Raw genomic sequence first — 23,023 nt, forward strand, 5'->3', positions numbered from 1 at the left:
TCACAACAGAACCATCACTTTCTTTTGAAAATATTTTATGTGGTTAATCGTGCAACTACAAAGGAACCCCTATACAAACTTTTGGGGTGTAAATATGAAAACTTTTAAAGTAAATTCAGAAGACAGACTACAATTATAGATTAAGACCCTCATCCTAAACTTTTATTTACTTTACTGCGCAAGGAGACAGGCTCAGTTTGTCCAAGTCAGCCAGAACAGAAGTAGAATAACACAACAGCAGCCAGCAAACTTCATTTGTAAACATGTCTTCCAGTCAATGGGCACTCAGTGAAACGGGTTTCTCAGCAATGTCATACAAATGTTTAACCATGGATTGCTGCATCCATATAAGGCAAAGTAGCCAGTGTGTCTGATTAAACAGGTAGTAAAATCTGTGCAATTCCTTGAGCCCTGGAACATGTTGAGAGAACAGCAATTCCATGAGCCAGGAGGCTGGGTATCTCAATGCAGACATGAAAACAGCTATATGGGAAGGGAAAGGGAAGGTACTGTAAGCCCAGGATGGTACCAGTAACCCAGGACTAGAAGTCAGAAGAGGACAGAGACAAAACAGTGAAAAAAACAAAGAGAGAAAAATATCAAAGAGAATACTAGGACCCTCAACGGTTAAATATAAGGATGTATGAAAAGGGGGGAGAGAGAGGAAAAAGTGTCTAACTGGGCTAGGCAACGGAAACCAGTCAAGTGAAGAAAAATGCCAAGATGAAGAGATGTCACTTCTGATGAGGAGCAACTAGGGAAGAGGAAGAAAGCAAAAGATAAGGAGCAGTAAAGATGGGGGAAAAATGACCTGAAAATTTCTGACAAATAATGCATTCTTCCTGGAGCGAGTAGTTTATAACAGAGCCCAAGAATTTAGGCAAACATTATCTTTTCACTTTTGATGTCATATGCCTGTATAGTTCACTAACAGTCTCTTTTCCCCACCCACAAAGTACTGACCATCTGTTGTCAGAGTAGCACAAGTAACAGTTTCAAATGGGATGTCAAAGTGGTTGTCCTTATGTGAGAACATGCTTTGCTCTCAATTTGCTTTGAAAACCTAAGGGAGTACACCCAAAACTGTTAAAAGCACATTAAGTTGAACATATTTGAGCCTTCAAGTAGCTTATGGTCTCAATTCAGCCTTTTGGCATTCACATTCCGGTACCAGGTGTAATCACAGAACAGCATTTTCGGTTTCCAGAGGACTTCTGCTGTATTTGGGACATAAAAGTGAGATCTACACCACAGTGAATGAGAATTACTGTAGAGGAGGCTGTTTTCTCTAGGACCTTCCCTTACTGCAGATGTTGGGAGGGGCAAACAAGCCAAACATTGCCAGAACAGAAGAGGACACTGGTCCCTTTAGATGGACTCTCCCCCTTCAGATACTGGGAGACCTCATAGCAGCCTTCCAGTATCTGAAGGGTGCCTACAGGAAAGTGGGAGTGGGGCTTTTTACAAGGACAAGTAGTGACAGGACGAGGGTTAATGGTTTTAAACTGAGAGAGGGTAGATTTAGATTAGATATTAGGAAGAAATTCTTTACTGTGAGGGTGGTGAGACACTGGAACAGGTTGCCCAGAGAAGCTGTGGATGGCCCCTCCCTGGCCATGTTTAAGGCCAGGTTGGATGAGGCTTTGAGCAATCTGGTGTAGTGGAAAGGTGTCCCTGCCTGTGGCAGGGGGGTTGGAACTAGATGATCTTTAAGGTCCCTTCCAACCCAAACCATTCTATGATTCTTTAGTGTTCACACCAGAAAGCGAAGCCACTGGGAGCCATACTTTGTTCAAGTACTCTTACTTGAAAAATTACTTGTGAGGAGAGTAAAAATTTTCAAATACAGAGGAAAATCAGTAGATACTGTCAACTCTAATCACAGTGGGCATTGAGTGTCTATCTATAAAATATTAGCTACTGTATGCCTCATGGTGGTAGTTAGATTAAAACCCTCTTAGTATTTGTGAGCATCGGGCACTGTGCTGACCTTACAGGAAAAAAAAATCCTTTGTTTTCAACATCAGGTTTGAAGACTATGCAATAAGTAAGATAGATGGCAACATGCGTAACAAAATATTGAACAGCAGCTCACAGCAAGTCAGATTCCTCCTGAATGTGATGCCAGTCCTAAGGGGGAAAGTTCAGAAATAAAGAATGTACACCCTACATATAACTAAAGCTGACTGAACAAAGACTGCACAAACAAGTCTTATTTTAGCATTTTCTAGCTTTAGAGTTTCCCATTTTTGCAATGCTAACCAGAAGAATTAGCTTATTTTCAAATAAGGTATGAATGTGATTGCGCAAACTTCTATTTATTACCACTCCACACACAACCAAGTTTTTGAAAGTGAGTGAGGATATACAGCATGTGAACAGAGTAAAGATAAGATTTATGAAAAGCCACAAAGCACTATGACACACACTGATTTGGCAGATACAAATAGCAATGAAATTCTGCACAGGGACTGAAGAGGAAATGGAGACTGAACTCAAATGTGTTTGATTAACAAGAAAGTAATCATGAAATTATATAGTTATTAAGGTTGTGACAGTAAGTCCACCCATTCTGCAATCACAAAGTGATTAAAAAAAAAACCCTACAGCAGTAAAAAGCATCACTCAACTAGGTTTATGAGAATCCAGGAATATAAAAGACACAAGCATGCTAAGAAATCTAAAGCATAACAGGATAGGTTTGTTTTGTTTGGTTTTTTTTTTTTTTTTTACAATGAGGGTGGTGAGACACTGGAACAGGTTGCTCGGAGAAGTTGTGGATGCCCCCTCCCTGGAAGTGTTCAAGGTCAGGTTGGATGGGGCTCTGAGAAACCTAATTTAGCGAAAGATGTCCTTGCCCATGGCAGGGGGGTTGGACTAGATGATCTCTGAAGGTCCCTTCCAACCCAAATCATTCTATGATTCTACAGGTGAACAAGTCTGAGGGGTGGAAAATACACCAGTGACGACTAGATAATTGTAGGTGCTCTTTGCACTTAATTCTACAGCCAGGATATATATACACAGATGAATTAACCACTTAAACATTTTACCTGAGTAAAGGATATCTAAAAGAGAATACATTCATGTGTCAAATAAAAATATGTTTACACAAGTGCCTTGCTTCAGCTGATGTATTTTAGACCCCATGTTACCATTACATTTTCCTAATAATTGTGATAGCTGTGTCGATATTAACTCCACAAAATTTCACACACTGGTCAGGTGCATCAAGAGCTTCTGAAATATCTTTCTGATTGAAGAACTTGAGAAATCACCAGGGTAACACTTGGCTCAAAGACAAATAACAAACTGGACATGCTACATGTGGGCAGCATCCCCTACAACTGAGACAGTAGTATGACAAAACCATAGAAATTTCTTTCAATATTACGTGGAGAGCAACAAAACTATCTTCCTGTATTAAACTTCAGGACACAGTGGTTCATAAATTAACCGTGAAACTACTATCTCCTGGGTAATGTGTAGTCATTAGTCATTTGCTTGGAAAACTGTTCTGCACTAGTAAGACCCAGCACAACACCAGCTGAATTTGTTTTAAAATAGTGACGTGAAAGAACGGTTTGGATAAGTTCGCTGCATCTCTCAGGTCCTTACCCCAAAATCAGACCATGCATGTATAGTAACAGTATGATGGCCTCTACTACAAACACCCATTTAATCAGCTTTATTTCTGGCAGAAATGTAAAGAAATGTATGTAAAGAAGTGTGTTGCGTACAGAGATCTCATACCTTTTATACCTGCTTGAAACCATCCTGGCGGAGTCCTAAAAGAAAAAGAAAAACAGAAAGGAGAAACTAATTAACATCTTTCTTGTATTTGTACTTCCAAAATACTTTATTACTCCATAGAAAACGAAGCCTGCAGTTAAGAGCAGGAGGCCCATGCCTCAAAACAGCTGCTGTACAACTCAGTTTTGCACATTTTGCTGTCAGGAATAGACAGAACCCCAGGACTACTGTCACTGTGTTACTGCTTCTGACCATCAGCTCAGAACCCTGAAATGACAGCTTCTGGTTACATCTTAAAACTCGATGCGCTTACTCCGTCCCGCAGCATCCAGAACACACCAAAACAGCGTATACCCAGCCACCAATACGCCTTCACTACCACTACTAACACAGAAATGCTTGTGCTCTTTGACAGCTGTTCATCTACTTGTCCATGAGCAGCAGAGCAAAACTGTTCAGATTCTTTGGCACCACAGCTGTCCTTCTGGATGGAATAAAAACTGAAGCCAGCAAGTCACACACAGCTGATACCCAAATCAATTTATTACATATCAGCTGGGTCATGGTAACTACAGGTATGCTCTTCATTATGCTACCCAGGTGTTGCAACCTGGCTCACCTCAGCTTCCCTCAGGCTAACTTGCAGTGGTTCTCTCCTGGCATTTGCTGTTAAGTAGATAGGCTAGAAGTCTGTACATGGATGTTTCATGCGCTCAAATGTCAAACAGTGACTTGTTAAGCTACGGTAAGTAGATTTTTGATCACTGCTTTCTAAGCACCTGCAGAGGCTTAATGCATTCTGACTACAAACTTAAAGAATACTCTGCATCTCCTTTGACTGCGCTTTGGAAATTCTCTTAATAACTAAAACAGTGAGACACAGAACATATTTGAGAACACATCAAATACTGTGTTCAGTTTTGGGCCCCTCACTACAAGAATGACATTGAGGTGCTGGAGAGAGTCCAAAGAAGGGCAATGAAGCTGGTGAAGGGTCTACAGCACAAGTCTTATGAGCAGCGGCTGAGGGAACTGGGGTGGTTTAGCCTGGACAAAAGGAAGCTCAGGGGAGACCTTATTACTCTCTACAGCTACCTGAAAGGAGGTTGCAGTAAGGTGGGTGTCAGTCTCTTCTCCCAGGTAACAAGCAATAGGACGAGACAAAACGGCCTCAAGTTGCACCAGGGGAGGTTTAGATTGGATATCAGGAAAAATTTCTTCACAGAAAGGGTTGTCAAGCATTGGAACAGGCTGCCCAGGGAAGTGGTGGAGTCACCATCCCTGGAGATACTTAAAAGATGAGTAGATGTGGTGCTTAGGGATATGGTTTAGTGGTGGAGTTGGCAGTGCTAGGTTAATGGTTGGACTTGATAATCTTAAAGGTCTTTTCCAACCAAACCAATTCTATGATTCTATAATTTTAAATAAAAGTGCATATTTTAAATATGAGTTCAACGACGCAAAAGCTATGCATCAGGCCCTTCAAAGATACATACGTGGACTACTTGCAGATTACAAGTCTTATCATATATTTTCTAGCTTAAGGTAAAGAATTTCATTACTTTTCAGATCTCCACAATGCAGTAAGAAGATGTTTTCACTAAGATTACATTTTGGTTTGTTTTTTTTTGTTTGGATTTGGGTTTTTCATTTCAAAAAAGTCCATTATTCTTTTATTCTGGTTCTGTAAAGATGGAAATGGAAACAAAAAGAACAGTGGGAAAAGGGCTCATTTATTGTTACACAATCCCTGGAAAAAAGTATCGATGCATTATGTACAAATAAGAAAACCTGAAACAATGTATTTGCATCAATAATGCTATGCTTGTAGGTTCCCAATACCAGTCTGATCATACAGAAAAATTAAGACATGTTTCAACTGGTAAATGATGGCTCAGATTAGACAGATTAAGTCCACAAATATTTTTTAAGGTGTTGTGAGAAGAACATGAACCAATTATTTTATTAGTCATAGACAAAACTCTCCCCAGCATCAGCAGATATTAGGTAAAAAGTCAGGAAAGAATATTTAAGGACTTAATGAACTGAACAATTGTCTTTACTGGAAAAAATAATAGCAAAGCACCAAATTCTGTCTATTTATGACACTAACTGCAGACAAAGCAATAAATGAGTTCTCCAAACAAGATGCAAGAGAAATTCCATCCACTCTGAAAATCCTACAAAACACTGTACTACCTTCACTGATCAGTGTATTAATGTCTTTGTAAGTAAATAAACAAGCTAAAAAAACAATAAAAAGAATATTATTTCATTATAGAAAATAAAGTTGACAAAAAATAAATATATTACAGAAACAAAACTTGATCTTAAAGTGCATTTTATTTTATGAAGCATTTTCAAGTTCTGCAATATGTGCTATGCTTTCCTTAATATAAGCAGAAGAACAACATTCAACAAAGTTAAGTCATGGGAATTATTTGAAGAAACCCACAAAGTGGTGTAAAATTGCTGTTGTAACACGGATAACTATTTTATCATTGATGACAGCATCTGAAAAGTAGCAATTCACAGCTATGAAACAGCAACCTATTTTCACCTCTAACAGGGCAAGGAAACAAAATTTTAAATGACATCAACGCTGTTTTTGAAGTTTACTAAGGGTACATTATCTTTGAAAGGTCATGGCAGTAGGCTTCTGAGGACTGGTAGGAAGTAAATGTCACTCTATCTTCAAGAAGGAAGATCTAGGGAACTACAAGTCAGTCTTTACCTCAGTCCCTAAGTAGGTGATGGAACAAATCCCTAAGGACAAGAAGGTGAAATCAGCACGGATATGTGAAGGGGAAATCATGCCTGACTGATTTGACAGCCTTCTACAAGGAGATGACTGGCTCAGTGGATAAAGGGAGAGCAGATGACATTTATCTCTATGTTAGCAAGGCTTTCAACACCTTCCCACATAACATATATATAGGCAAACTGCTGAAATATGGACCAGGTAAGTAGACTGTGAGGTGCAATGAAAAGTGACTGGACTACCAGGCTCAAAGGGTTATGAACAACAGCACAAAGTCCAGCTGAATGCCAGTCACTAGTAGGAGTTGATACAGGGGCCATTACTGTTTAACATCTTCATTAATGAACCAGATGATGGGACAAAGTGTACCCTCAGCAAGTTCGCAGACTACACAAAACTTGGATGAGCGGTTAATAATACATCAGATGTCTGTGCTGCCGTGCAGAGGAACACTGACAGGCTAGAAAACGGCCCAACAGAGACCTCATGAAGTTCAAAAAAAGGGAAATGCAAAGTCTTGCACCTGGGGAGGAATAATCCCAAGTACCAGTACATGCTGTGGTCCAGCTGGAAAGCTGGTGTGCAGAAAAGGACCTGGGAATCCTGGTGGACACCAAGTTAAACATGAGGCATCAATGTGCCCTTGCACCAAAGAATGCCAATGGTATCCTCTGGATGCATTGCCAGCAGGCCAAGGGAGGAGATCCTTCCCCTCTACTCAGCCCTGGTGAGACCATAGCTGGAGTGCTGGGTCCGGTTCTGGACTTCTCAGTATAAGACAGACATACTGGAGAGACTTCAGCAAAAGGGCACAAAGATGATTAAAGGTTTGGAGCATCTGACACATGAGGAGAAGTTGAGAGTGCTGGGAATGTTCAGGCTGGAGAAAAGAATGCTCAGAAGGTATCTTGCAAATGCTTATAAACACCTGATGGGGTAAAGAAGATGGAGACACACTCCATTGTGTCGAGAGAAAGGATGAGAGGCAACGGACAGAAAGTGAAACACAGGAAATTCAACTTAAACATAAGAAAATACTTTCTTACTGTGAGATCAAACACTGGAGCGGGTTGCGTAGAGAGCTTATGGAGCTTCTGTCCACGGAGATAATAAAAACCCAACTGGCCACAGTCCTGAGCAATTTGCTATAGTTGACCCTGCTTTGTCCACAGGGGTTGGACTAGAGACTTCCTGAGATCCCTTCCAGCCTTATTAACTCTTGTTTCTGCTCTGCTCATCTGAGTTTTCCATGTGCATTCTTCTCTCAGCTGAAGTAAATTTAAGTGAACACATATCTAACATCTAGCAGCTTCACAGGATTTCATTCTGCCCTCTAATATTGTTATCTAGGGACTTGCCTATCTGAACTTTTACATACAGAGGGATGTAACCGCCTGATTTTTAGCTTTAAGACAGTCAGCAATGACTGACAAGATAATTTGACTCTGATGTATGTGAAGGGATTCAAGTAGCTTCATCTAATATGTTAAGATACATGTTCACTGTATATGAAAACTGAAATGCCATACCAGTAATATCAGTCACAGCTCTTGGTGGTGATGGTCTCAGAAACATCCTGGTTGTCCCATTAGCCATAGGCCAGTGGTTCAACTCTCTTTTTAATCACAGAATCACAGAATCACAGAATGTTAGGGATTGGAAGGGACCTCGAAAGATCATGTAGTCCAATCCCCCTGCCGGGGCAGGATTGCCTAGACCATATCACACAGGAACGCGTCCAGGCGGGTTTTGAATGTCTCCAGAGAAGGAGACTCCACAACCTCTCTGGGCAGCCTGTTCCAGTGTTCAGTCACCCTCACCGTAAAGAAGTTTTTGCTCATATTTATGTGGAACCTCCTGTGTTCCAGCTTGCACCCATTGCCCCTTGTCCTGTCAAGGGATGTCACTGAGAAGAGCCTGGCTCCATCCTCTTGACACTTGCCCTTTACATATTTATAAACATTAATGAGGTCACCCCTCAGTCTCCTCTTCTCTAAGCTAAAGAGACCCAGCTCCCTCAGCCTCTCCTCATAAGGGAGATGTTCCACTCCCTTAATCATCTTCGTGGCTCTGCGCTGGACTCTCTCTAGCAGTTGCCTGTCCTTCTTGAACTGAGGGGCCCAGAACTGGACACAATACTCCAGATGCGGCCTCACCAGGGCAGAGTAGAGGGGGAGGAGAACCTCTCTCGACCTGCTAACCACACCCCTTCTAATACACCCCACGATGCCATTGGCCTTCTTGGCCACAAGGGCACACTGCTGGCTCATGGTCATCCTGTTGTCCACTAGGACCCCCAGGTCCCTTTCCCCTACGCTGCTCTCCAACAGCTCTGTCCCCAACTTGTACTGGTACATGGGGTTGTTCTTGCCCAGATGCAGGACTCTACACTTGCCCTTGTTATATTTCATTAAATTTCTCCCCGCCCAACTCTCCAGCCTGTCCAGGTCTCTCTGAATGGCTGCGCAGCCTTCTGTTGTGTCAGCCACTCCTCCCAGTTTTGTGTCATCAGCGAACTTGCTGACAGCGCACTCTAATCCCTCATCCAAGTCATTAATGAATATGTTGAATAGTACTGGTCCCAGTACCGACCCTTGCGGAACTCCGCTAGACACAGACCTCCAACTGGACTCTGTCCCGCTGACCACTACTCTCTGGCTTCTTTCCTTCAGCCAGTTCACAATCCACCTCACTACCCGATCATCCAGACCACACTTCCCCAGTTTAGCTGCGAGGATGCTGTGGGAGACCGTGTCAAACGCTTTACTGAAATCGAGATAGACCACATCCACAGCTTTACCATCATCTATCCACCGGGTTACGTCCTCATAAAAGGCTATCAAGTTGGTTAAGCATGACTTTCCCTTGGTGAAGCCATGCTGAGTGCCCCTAATGATCCCCCTGTCCTTGATGTGCCTAGAGACAGCACCAAGAACAAGTTGTTCCATCACCTTTCCGGGGATGGAGGTGAGGCTGACCGGTCTATAGTTACCCGGGTCCTCCTTCTTGCCCTTTTTGAAGACTGGAGTGACGTTCGCTTTCCTCCAGTCCTCAGGCACCTCTCCCGTTGCCCACGACTTAGCAAAGATGATGGAGAGTGGCCTAGCAATGACTTCCGCCAGCTCCCTCAGCACCCGCGGGTGCATCGCATCAGGGCCCATGGATTTATGGACGTCCATGTTGCTTAATTGGTCCCTGACCCAGCCCTCATCTACCAAGACAGATTCCTCCTCTATCCTGACTTCTTCTGGGGCCTCAGGGGTCCGGGGCTCCTCAGGACAGCCTCCAGCAGTATAGACAGAGGCAAAGAAGGCATTCAGTAACTCCGCCTTCTTTTTATCCTCTGTCTCCAGGACCCCCACCTCATTCATCAGTGGGCCTACATTGCCTCTAGTGTTGGCTTTACCTGCAATGTATTTGAAGAAGCCCTTTCTGTTGTCCTTGACCTCTCTTGCAAGGTTTAATTCCAAGGAGGCCTTAGCTTTCCTAGTTGCCTCCCTACATCCTCTGACAACAGACTTATTTAACAGATTTATTATTTAAGCTTGGATTTAACAGATTTATTATTTAAGCTTGGATTGAGGAAGAGACACATACAGGTGACTGGGTCAAAATCTTGCCTAACCGTAGGCTTCTTTCCCTCTTGCCAAAGAAGTAGGCACATCAAGGATAGGGGGATCATTAGGGGCACTCAGCATGGCTTCACCAAGGGGAAGTCATGCTTAACCAACTTGATAGCCTTTTATGAGGACGTAACCCGGTGGATAGATGATGGTAAAGCTGTGGATGTGGTCTATCTCGATTTCAGTAAAGCGTTTGACACGGTCTCCCACAGCATCCTCGCAGCTAAACTGAGGAAGTGTGGTCTGGATGATCGGGTAGTGAGGTGGATTGTGAACTGGCTGAAGGAAAGAAGCCAGAGAATGGTGGTCAATGGGACTGAGTCCAGTTGGAGGCCTGTGTCTAGCGAAGTCCCTCAAGGGTCAGTACTGGGACCAGTTCTATTCAATATATTCATTAATGACTTGGATGAGGGACTAGAGTGCACTGTCAGCAAGTTCGCTGATGACACGAAACTGGGAGGAATGGCTGACACACGGGAAGGCTGCGCAGCCATTCAGAGGGACCTGGACAGGCTGGAGAGTTGGGCGGGGAGAAATTTAATGAAATATAACAAGGGCAAGTGTAGAGTCCTGCATCTGGGCAAGAACAACCCCATGTACCAGTACAAGTTGGGGACAGAGCTGTTGGAGAGCAGCGTAGGGAAAAGGGACCTGGGGGTCCTAGTGGACAGCAGGATGACCATGAGCCAGCAGTGTGCCCTTGTGGCCAAGAAGGCCAATGGCATCCTGGGGTGGATTAGAAGGGGTGTGGTTAGCAGGTCGAGAGAGGTTCTCCTCCCCCTCTACTCTGCCCTGGTGAGGCCGCATCTGGAATATTGTGTCCAGTTCTGGGCCCCTCAGTTCAAGAAGGACAGGGAACTGCTAGAGAGAGTCCAGCGCAGAGCCACGAAGATGATTAAGGGAGTGGAACATCTCCCTTATGAGGACAGGCTGAGGGAACTGGGTCTCTTTAGCTTGGAGAAGAGGAGACTGAGGGGTGACCTCATTAATGTTTATAAATATGTAAAGGGCAAGTGTCATGAGGATAGAGCCAGGCTCTTCTCAGTGACATCCCTTGACAGGACAAGGGGCAATGGGTGCAAGCTGGAACACAGGAGGTTCCACATAAATATGAGCAAAAACTTCTTTACGGTGAGGGTGACCGAACACTGGAACAGGCTGCCCAGAGAGGTTGTGGAGTCTCCTTCTCTGGAGACATTCAAAACCCACCTGGACGCGTTCCTGTGTGATATGGTCTAGGCAATCCTCCTCCGGCAGGGGGATTGGACTACATGATCTTTTGAGGTCCCTTCCAATCCCTAACATTCTGTGATTCTGTGATTCTGTGAAATCTCTGGATCTTGGATGCTTGTCTTCTACTCTAGACACCAAAGGGATGAAACATATACATCGTATACCCTCAAATTTGCTAATATATGTTCATATAATAAATGCAAATATAAGCTGTAAAGCAATTTATATACATAGACTTGCACATTTACCTCAACAGGAGACTTCTAAAAGTTTGGCAGTACTATTCAGAAAAGCCAGTTCTTCAGAAAAAGCAAGCTGGGAAAGCAAATAAATGTTCAGGGACAAAGTACATACCAAATACTCTCGTTTGCTACAAATGACAGCTGTTAAAACTAAAAAACAGTTAACTAGCCCCTTGTAACAGATGTTTCTACAGCAAATATTAGTGGGTTTTATTTTTGCACTTAAAACTAACTACAAACAAAAAGTTAAAAATACACATCTGACGCATAAAACCGATCTCCTCTGGTAACCAAATTACTTGCAGATTTGGTAAATTGTGACTTCTATTATTTTGGAACCTCTAATATAAACCAATCATTCTTTAAGGTGATGATGCAAGCACCAGGGAAATATTATTTATCTCCGTTCTCATGTTCTGAAATTTATTTTATGTGTGTTATTTCTCCAAAAGTAGCGGGTAACAGGAATATATGTTGTTATACTGTAAATAGCATTATGTGTCTATTAATCAAAAGTGAATCTAAGCTTTCAAACTATTCAAAAGCTCTTAAAATGAGGCAAACGTCTTATAATTTAAGATCTTGTCTCCTCCACCACTTTTGGAGGAGAGAAGGTTGGCAGAAAATGAAGGAGAAGGAGAAAGGAAGTTTCCTGTTCTGCAAGGAATTAACCCAAAAGCAGACAATTAGGCATGTATATAAATACTAATTTACAAATCTTACTTATATTTTTCAATATTTTTAAACTCTGAGTTTTAATTTATGTTTAAAACATCTAGTAATTACTATAAAAATGAATGATTTGTCAAAATAATTGTTTATGAGCAATGAAGAGATCAGTTTATTTGAACGTCTCCCTGTAAAAATGTGATTCTCTTTACATTCTGTGGAAATCCTGAATGGAAAAGCAATCAGTAAAGTAGCCCATAACAATTATGCTAATGGTTTCCTTCATACTGGTGAAAAAAATATTGCTGCCAAAGACATCTAACAACATCAGTTCTTCATCCAGGGTTGAAATCAAACACTCGTTTCAATACAGTATTCAAAACACAGCTTTAAAATTACTTTTACTTCTTGCACATGAACTCTGGCAGCTTACATTACTTTTTAACAGTATATACTACTGCTAATAAATCATATAATCAAGTAGTCTTGCTCTTGCTCCATCTCAAGCAGGAGAACACTGCAGATTGACATATGTCAACACTGCTCCAGAGAACTGGTCATGCTCCCTTTTCCTAATGACTACACAAACAGTGTTTGTGCAGCCACATATTAATGCACAACAAGGTGTGATCTAAGTGAAAATAACAGAGGAAAAAGCAAAGATTTGTCTCATTCCATATGAGCTCCTTCATCTGTGTCCTGGTTTGGCTTAAACCAGGCTGATTTTCCTTTCAGTGATTTTTACTTTCAGCTAAGTCTCCTCTAAGTAACTGCACTTTCTGAAACTAACTGCATGTTTGCAGACAGTGTCTGCTTCCAGGACTGATAACGCTCGAAGTTTGTAGTTATCGCTGAGGTACCGGTAGGGATGTTGTGCAGTAAGGCTCTTGCTGTACTTAGCCTTAGAGAAACCAAGGTCACTGCTGAATTCCTCACTGCTTACGAGTGAAGAGCCGAAGGGGGGTCGCAGCTGCAGCAGGGAGCAGACAGGGCAGGTGACCCAAAATTGACCAATGAGGGTATTCCATCCCACACACGTCATTCTCGGTATAAAGGGGGGGGATCACGAGGGTCTCGCTCTCTTTCTGCTATGGCCGGTGTCCAAGGAGGACTCCGTCTGTTTTCCTGCTGCCCCCGATCCCGATCCGTGCATCCCTGAATCCAGCTCTCGACCGTCGCTAGGCCCAGCCTGGGCCTTCCCGGAGCCTGCCCTGCAGTGCCGGTGGTGACGTGGCTGACTTCAGGGGAGCTCAATCTTGGTTTTGTATATATATATTTGTATATATTTGATTATCTCTATTATTATTATTATACTCTTTTTCATTATTACAGTTTATTAAAACTGTTTTAACTTTCCAACCCAGAAGTCTCTCTCCCTTTTCCCTTTCCCTTTGGGGGCGGGGGGGGGGGATAACAGAGGGCATCTGCCACAGGTTTAATAGCTGGCCCACCTTTAAACCATGACAATCTGATTCACCACACAGCCTAACACACACACACCTGCTCCACAAGAGAAAGAGAATGTGTAAGGGCAGAAAAGGCAGCTGAGACCATTCCTATTAATGAAACCATTTACTGTCAATGAAATTTCTGTCAAACTAGAATGTAAGCAATTTTGCTAATTCCCCTCTCTGATCCTGGCTCATCTTGGTATTTCATCTGGCCAATATACAGATTACATAAACAAGCTGTTCATCAGGCTTTAAATAAATAGAGTTGTCTGTGTTTACAAGTGTCTGACAAAGATTTCCAGATGTTAAACCAATTCTACCATTACAAATCCACTAGTTAAAATGCACTAACAAATATTTTTTTAAACACATACAAACTCTGGAGTCAACTGCACTATGAAAATGGTTCACTGCAATCCCATAAGACTACTTAAAAGTTTTGCAAAAAATTACAGCAAATCGCCTGGGTCAAATCAGGCTGCTAGGGTACACTGGTATATATACTGGCATGTAGAATATGCACAGTTTTAGAATCTGGCTATAGACTAGTGTAAACTATGACTGTATAATGATATTCCTGCAACATGCAAGATTAAATTTTGACTGAAATTAGGCCATCACATCAACTTAAGTTTTTCATGTGAACAGCCAGCACTGTTCAATATCTTTATAGATGATCTAGATGTAGGGATTGAGTGCACCCTCAGCAAATTTGCAGATGACACCAAGCTGGGTGGGAGTGTCGATCTGCTGGAGGGTAGGAAGGCCCTACAGAGGGATCTGGACAGGTTAGATAGATGGGCCGAGACCAACGGCATGAGGTTCAACAAGAACAAGTGCCGGGTCTTACACTTCAGCCACAACAACCCCATGCAGCGCTACAGGCTGGGGGAAGAGTGGTTAGAAAGCGGCCCGGCGGAAAGACACCTGGGGGTGCTGATCGACAGCCGGCTAAACATGAGCCAGCAGTGTGCCCAGGTGGCCAAGAAGGCCAATGGCATCCTGGCCTCCATTGGGAATAGTGTAGCCAGCCGGTCTAGGGAAGTGATCATCCCTCTGTACTCGGCACTGGTGAGGCCGCACCTTGAGTACTGCGTTCAGTTCTGGGCCCCGCACTTCAAGAAAGATGTTGAGGTGTTGGAGCGAGTCCAGAGGAGGGCGACCAAGCTGGTGAAGGCTCTGGAGGGTCTGACCTATGAGGAACGGCTGAGGGAGCTGGGGTTGTTTAGCCTGGAGAAGAGGAGGCTCAGAGGTGACCTTATTGCAGTCTACAACTACCTGAAGGGAGGTTGTAGTGAAGTGGGAGTCGGCCTCTTCTCTCAGGCAACTAGCGATAGGACAAGAGGACATACCTCAAGCTTCGCTAGGGAAGGTTCAGGTTAGGCATTAGGAAGCATTTCTTCTCAGAAAGGGTCATTAGCCATTGGAACGAGCTGCCCAGGGAGGTGGTGGAGTCACCACCTCTGGATATGTTTAAGAAAAGACTGGACATGGCACTTAGTGCCATGGCCTAGTTGACATGGTGGTGTCAGGGCAATGGTTGTATTCGATGATCCCAGAGGTCTCTTCCAACCTGATTGATTCTGTGATTCTGTGTGATTCTATGTGCAATACAAATATGGGCTTCCTATAAAGTTCCCTGTAAGTTCTTCAAGATGTGAACAGATAGAACTTCACTGCATGGAGGAAGGAGGTCTGTTGCTGGGGTTTCTTGCCTTTTTACATATCAAGGAACCAGTAGATTCTATCTCTATCCAGCTAATCAAGTTAACTCCAATCTTCATGAGTCACATCTCTATTAACTACATCTACTTTCTTCTTACATTCAGTACAACTTTACATTGCCATTTCCTTGGAAATGGCAGTTACACATCTTCTGCAATGCAGACAAAGTTTCATTCACATATTAAAGTGAGATAACGTCTGAATGCTTGACAACTGAAAGGCAATATGTTCCTAATACAAACCAGGAATAACTGCAGGTGTGAAAAGCAGGGGAAAGAAAGATGAAATACACCTCTTCCCCCTCCCATCGAAACTCCACAAAAGCAAGGGTCTCTTGGGAGTAATCAAGTCATGGAGAGATCATTTACCTTCCATTCCTGATTCTAAACCACTTGAAAATTTGTAAAGATGTTTTTCATGGAATGCAACATGAATTCAACTTTGAATGGAAATGCTTTCACCACTCAAGAGGGAAAAAAATCCTCACTCATTATTTCCACAGAAACCATTCTTTCTAGCAGCATTCCTTCAAGAAGCTTAAAGCAGCAGTTCTATCACTCAACCACTTCTACCCCTTGTTGCTGTGCACTTTCTAGATCTCTACTTGGAGAGAAGACACGTAGGAACAAAACTGCCAGGCTCCCTCCCCTCCCCTTATTCTCCTAGCCATCAAGATTTTATGTCTATTTCCAAGATTCATTACATTTTATTTTTTCCTGGAGTGGGTTTCCTAGAGATGCCCTTAAAACACTCTTTACTCACCCAATAAATCTCTTTTATAAGCAGCCATTCTAAAAATGAGCTTTATTTCTAAAACTGTTAAGAAAGCATGAAGTTATCACCACCTATTAATCAGTTACAAAATAAACTGAAACAGGAACCTGGTAAGATTAAACAAAAACAAAAGCTGACCTACTGTTCTTAAATAGCCTAATGAAATTTTCCTTTGATTTGTACTCTGTTAAGTTTGAACCAACACATTTTAAAAGAGCCTTGTTTAATTTACATCCAACTGGTCTTTTTAAAACATGCCATAATGAATAACATATAACAGAATAAAACTTTGAGCAGGAAAAAGACATTCCTATATTCTGGAGATTAAAATTCAATTGCCAGAACTGTTTTGATACTGTGGCACGCAGATACTTTATTCCAGATCAGCAATACAGAACAACCTCTTCCGTGTGAAGCAGTTGACGTAGACAAGCAAGAGCTAAATAATGTCATGGGGGAAAAGGAAGATACAGTTTCTTTACCTGTGCTAAGAGAGGAAATTTAAGGTTAATATACTCTCTGGTCAGATAGTTCTGAAATACTGGCTGATTGATTCAGGTAGGCATTTATAAAAGCAGAAGGGCAATAGCATTACAGTCTATACAAGGATGATGCTTTCTTTAGGAAGGAAGCTATAAGAGAAAATAAAAAGGTAAATTCAATAAGTAAATTAATCTCTTAAGAGTGTTGAGAGAGCATGGGGAGGGAGAGGGCGGGGGGAGAGAGAGAATGCTAACAGAAGATCCAAAGAGAAGACACCTCTCCAGCTCTAGAGCAAGCTAAAAATAAATTAGGACAGCACCACAAGCTACCAGTTCCCTAAGACTGACTTCGAATTTCCCAGGCCCTTTCACTGCAGTCCATATGAAATCCATGCATCTCAAACAGGTTCAAGGCAGTCTCCTCTACCTCTTGACTACACAACCCTTTGGAGAGAAAAGCTATTCCATTTCTTTTTTCAAAAGGGAAATATGAAAACATGTCATTCTCTGTGATGCGTGTGTGTTTCTGGACTGTGGATGAATGATGTCCTAGGTGAAAACACTTCAGTTCTCTTTACCTTGACAGAGCAGAGCCTCAATGAAGTACCACACATCCAATACGCATGTGCGCAGAGGCTGTTGATAAGCTGGTTTTGCTTTTCTAGAAATCAGCAGCAATGAAGATGACCACGTAAAGAACACTTCGTCCCAAAATCTACCAGGATCCAAGGATACCTATGAGCTCTGGCTCAGCACCGGCCTCATCTGGCTGTGCAGCGTGACTCAAACGTTCTTACACACAGCCTGCCTGGGCACCGCACCCCGCAGACGCGGGTATGTCCCCCTTGCTGAGCCCAGCTGAGTGGGAAGCATGGTTCAAGGGCACTCAAGTGCCTCAAAGAAGAGGCAGCCAGGCTGCAGCACAGCAGCAACACTGAAGTCTGCCACATAGATGCTCATTCTATCCTGACCTACCAAAATATATTTGCACCATGTTCCCCAAAGTACCCTGTAGTACACATCTCATCTGTCTCCAGTTACTTCACTAGATAAAATCCAGTTATTCCAACTATCAATTACCTATCCAATTGTGAAGAAAAAAAATCAACTATATTGGTACACCACTTATTTAACTGTGGCACAATTTTCAGTCAGACTTATTTCATATCATGTTAATGTAATTGTAAAATCTTAACATAAGGGTTTTCATCTGCTCTTACATAATTCCATAGTTGCAAAGGTACGACTGTTTTATATTTAGAAAAACTCACTGGAATATGTAGGTTCGTGGTGGTTCTTTGCCTAAGAAAATAATATGAACTGAATCTAATGCCTAACTTTCTGGACTACTTCTTGGCTGAATCGGTTTACAAACCTATTTGTATTTTTATACAAACAAGTGGAGGATTTTTAAGTTTATTAGTTCTTACAGTTCACCTGCATCTCTTAATCAGCTTTAAAATAGAGATTAATAACACAGAATGGTTAAGGTTGGAAGGGATCTTGTATTTGTATTACATACACTTAGATATAAGTATTTTTATATAGTAACTTCTCCTGTTAGATTATAGCGTATTGTTTTCATGTAGACTGACAAACATAGTCATGTGATTTAAGTAAGACTATAGCACGTTTACAACATCCTAGAGGTTTCAAAATTATTACATGTAACTTGTAAAGCAAAATAAACTAAATTATTAACTACAGATGAAAATTTGCTCAGAAAAAGGAGACACTAACATGACAGAAAATGAAAGCAATACAGTGAAAATGTGATTTGCACCTAATGATCAGCCTGTATAGTGCGCTAAACCCCAAAGCAGTGAGGAAAAAGGCCGGGGGGGGGGGCGGGGTGGTGGGAAAACAAACCACAACAAAACAGATTGGAATAATAAATTTCAGTCAGGGAAAAGTTAAGTGTCCTTACTTCTGTTCACTTACTTCCGTGAACCTTGACATTATTTTTTTTACAGCCTCATCTACTACCTGTAATTAATACGTGATTAATAAGGACTTCAAACAAGAACTAACATAAACGTGCTAAAACGCCTGGGTGCAAGTGATAGGCATTATTCCTGTGAAGCCAAAGAAATCATGACTCATCTCCCTGTTTACACAGAGCCAGGAGGCCATGGCGAAACACTGCAGGAATGTCTAGCAAATCGGATCAGACATCTAACAGGAAGGTAAGTATCCTCAATCCTTACCTATGGAGAAACATATCAAGGATATTAGATGAGAGGAAAAAGTTAAAGACATACTTGCAGGTAAATCAAGTAACTCCCAGGGAAGTCAAGTGTCATGAAGAAGAAAACAGCTCACCAAAACAAGGAAACTGGAAACACTCACTAAAATACATGAACAGAGTCTTTTCTTTATTAGTTATTCTCCATTTCTATACACAAGTAGTGTTTGACACCAAAGAGCCAGAACAAAAGTTCAGGACAAGCAGTTAGGCACTCAGAACAAAAGCTATAAAGGAGCTGATTAGGTCAGACTGACAAAGCCTGACTAGATCTCAGGTGACTCACTGATTGAGCAGAGCTGGAAAAATGATCAAAAAGACAGTGATTATAGCCAACACGTGACCTTCATGGATCAGTGTGGTTTGCACACTACGTACTAGAAATATAACTAGCGATAAAACCAACTTCTGCAGTGAAACCAGTTTAAAACAACAAACCATCCTGCCCACCTCTACTAGGTGCTGGTTCCAAGAAAAGAGAAGAGAGAGGCTCTTGTCGGTGAGTTTACCAGCAGAACAGGCCTGACAGCTTCTACTAACAAAAAGTAAACAGAGGCGGACAAGCCAGAGGCTACTCTATGGCTCCAAGGCCAACTGACACAGAATTGCCACATCCATACTCCAAGCACTTGGCTGTGGGTCTCCTCTATGTCCCATGTGGTGTCTCTAAGAAACAATAATCTGTGGGTTCCCCCAGTTAAAAGCATCTGAAACAATGCGAGCGCTGAACTGCAGCCCAAAGTGGTGTTTTCATAGCCTCAAACCTAGGTCTGTATTGCACACCCCAGCATGCTGATTAAGGGCATGCAGCCATTTCTGAGCTAGCAAAGGCTAGTAAGGTCCTAGTAGCACTGCACAAGCGGCCAAACCTGGTGCTGCGATGGTCATACCACCTACAGGGAACAGTCCCTGGGTATGATACAGGGGAGCACTAGGAAGTGTGAACCACAACCATGCCAGAAAACTTTGCTAATAATTAAACCGTAGGCTCTATCAGCAGTGCAGTGGTTGAGCTCACACCCAGGTCCTGCTCTTTTTAGCAGTATAAACGCAGTCAGTCTGTCTCCACCAAATAACTCTGAATTCTGGATTCCTCCTCCCTCCTAAGTCATCACATTAATTAAACTAGACTACAAGGATGTAGAGAAGCAGGCTCCTCCTCCATCCTCACACCACTACGGAACGGGAATATGCAGCTTCTAAACACAAAAGCACATCTCAGTAACTACCACTATGTTATTCTCTAACTTAGTATGAATAACACAAATGGGTGATCCATGTTATAAAAATGTTTGACAACTATTGCTTTGTCCATTTCTGCAGAGCTGCACAAGTTTTTGTTCATTTTTCTGCAACAGTAAGTTTTCTCCCCTCTCCACCTTGCACAAACACATTGAATAGGGATCCCCTTGGTCCATGCAGGTTCTTGCAGAACAGTGTCCTCCTCCTCTATGCACACACCTCAAGCACTTATAACTTCTTTACCTAGGCTTCAGACTTCTTCCTGGCATAAAAACAGCATTAACAAAAATTCTCTCTCTAGAATAGAGTAGCAGAAAAGTGCAGGAATCAGGAGTATTACTGTATCTTACAGAAGCTTTTGACATCAATCAGGCTGTGTCATTTACTTGTAACAAGAATATAGGTTAGGAAGTCCTTCCCTTTTCAACTAATATGTATTTACCAGGTTTCTTCTTCCCACAGAAACCTCAGTTACAGTGTATCATTATACTCCATCGGATCACATTTTTTCCCCCAAGAAATTTTAAGAGAGGACTGGGAGGAGATACCTGCTTAGACATCATCATTTTTGACAGCTGAACAGAATTTCCGTACTGGCTCTTGCAGAGATAAAACAATCTTCTCAAACCAGCATTTAGTTAGATCAGTTAAAAAGTGATACCAGTCCAAACAAGAAAGCATGTGGGAAAGAAAATTAATTCCTTCACATGAGGCCCCTGCTGACTGCTCAAAACATTAGCTGGGAATTTGAGAAACTGCTTCCTATTCCTTCTGGCCATATAAAAGCTTCAAACCAGTAACATCAGCTAATGCACCAGCTTCCACAATTCTGGAGCACAGCTTCGTGAACTCAACAGTGAAAGAACAGTGCAACAACGAAACAAATGCCTGCTCGTACAGGCTGAGTACCTAGCAGCAACATCTGTAGATAAGGAAAAAAGAGAAGAAAAGCAAACAAAGGAAAAAAAAAAATCTTATGGAAGGATCACAACTGAACTTAGAGATACTGCAAGAAGGTAACAAAACCAAGTATCAATTATAAGAGACTTCATGGGTAACTTTATTTACTGGGAGTGAAATGCATTCCTGAAACAAAATTTTAAGCTTCAACCACTTATCCACTAAATTAAACTTTACTAAACACAGATTTTAAAAGTGTTCATTGTTTTGTATTTCTTTCTAAGAAAAGCAAAGTTTCTTTATCAAAGGTAATCAAATTTATGCTGACAATGATCAGGCACTGAACACTAATGATCCCTTCCACAAATAAACTGAAAGATTTCTCTTTTTGATCAGTTGTGATGAAGACAAATGTTGATAACCATGTATCAGTATTTCTCTACAGGAGCAGAAGTCAGATGACTCAACCTAAGGATGCCCAACCTCAAAGCCTCAAGGCTACATGTCACCAGCCAAAGCAGCTTCATCTGGCTTGTAGCCAGTTTACAGCCACCCGCTTTCCCTTCAGTCTCACATTAGTAACTGCTAGCTCTCAGCTTCCCGACTCCTTAGGGGCAAAGGGGACTGCGATTTCACTTGTAAGCACTTTCCTAAAGCAGAAGTATTAGACAGCGCACGCGCAATACAGTTGAATCAGATTTGCTGAGCATGTGCAGATCCTTTGGGAACATAAAACCCACTGAACACGCATGGATCAGCAGCACTACGCATAGGCACGCATATACTAAATTTGCTCACATGAGAGGAGAGGAGGATGATTTTGGCAGAGAAACCTATACTGCTACAACAATGTCTATTACACAGCCCATTCAGCTGAGAAATCCAGACTCCACTATTTGAAAACTCAGTTTCTATTAAAAAACACACAAATATACAATTCAACTAAAAACTAGCAGTCTCATTTTTGCAAAACAATTCACTCAGTGTCTTTAAAGTCTCCAGTTATACCGGACAAGACCATCATGCAACATTATTACTCCTAAACTCAGAGAAGTTACCTTGAGGATTAATTTAAAAATTACTACACGGGGTGGCTTTCTTCTAGTCTCCAATAATACAGACAAAAAGCATTTAAAGAAAATTAAGACTGCAAAGTCAACCAGTTCAGAACTGGCTGGAACATTGTTGACTTATGCAACTTTCACTCGAATTCTTACAACTATACGCATCATGATACTGCCTTTCCTGACATCACCAAAATACGTATTTTTCCACTAGATCTCTTACGTGGAACACATAGAGTACTCAGTGAGCAGTGTTCGGTATTTTGCGTTTGCTTGTTTTTCACGAAGTGGCCACCATGCCTTATTTACTGCTATTCACATACTCAAACTGCTCTGAATACATGCCTGTATTGCTAGAAACTACTTCAGTGATGGACTGGATTCTAAATGATCATGCAAGGATGCAATTCCTGTGTTCCTCTTTTCCTTATACAGATTACAGGAATAATTTGGGTCTCCCAAGCCATGCCAACCATGGCAGTTAAACATCTGAAGCACCTGGGTCATGTCATGAACTGTACAGGGCAGCAAATTCCCTGCAACTGATGTTACTTACTTTAAAAACATCGCACACACAAGACTGACTTTAGATGCATATGTATTTAAAAAATTAAGTGATCTTTTAATACTTAAACAACATTGAACTGAAATACTTTTTAACCCATTTTTATGGGAACATTTTTAGACATACAGTGAGATTTCCTCATGAGTCCTTCTACTGCATTCACTATTATTGCGTAAGTGCTTTGCAAATACAAATGACTGTTTTCATACCATCTCTGTGAAGTGGATCATGTTCTTAATCTGCAAACAGAAAACCCAAGATCAATATTATCTGGTAATTAACTGTCAAATAATA

General features: G+C 41.8%; 1 protein-coding gene across 1 annotated transcript in view; it reads right to left on the reverse strand.

The window, feature by feature from the left end:
* Positions 1–23,023, reverse strand: part of PAWR (pro-apoptotic WT1 regulator) — a 92,431-nt gene that overhangs the window by 13,653 nt on the left and 55,755 nt on the right. The window contains exon 3 of the mRNA XM_068402124.1: positions 3,754–3,788. Within this exon, the coding sequence (XP_068258225.1) occupies positions 3,754–3,788 (35 nt within the window). The remainder of the gene's footprint in view (positions 1–3,753; positions 3,789–23,023) is intronic.

The sequence above is a fragment of the Nyctibius grandis genome, chromosome 5 (genome assembly GCF_013368605.1).
Source record: "Nyctibius grandis isolate bNycGra1 chromosome 5, bNycGra1.pri, whole genome shotgun sequence".
Classification (NCBI taxonomy): Eukaryota; Metazoa; Chordata; class Aves; order Nyctibiiformes; family Nyctibiidae; genus Nyctibius; species Nyctibius grandis.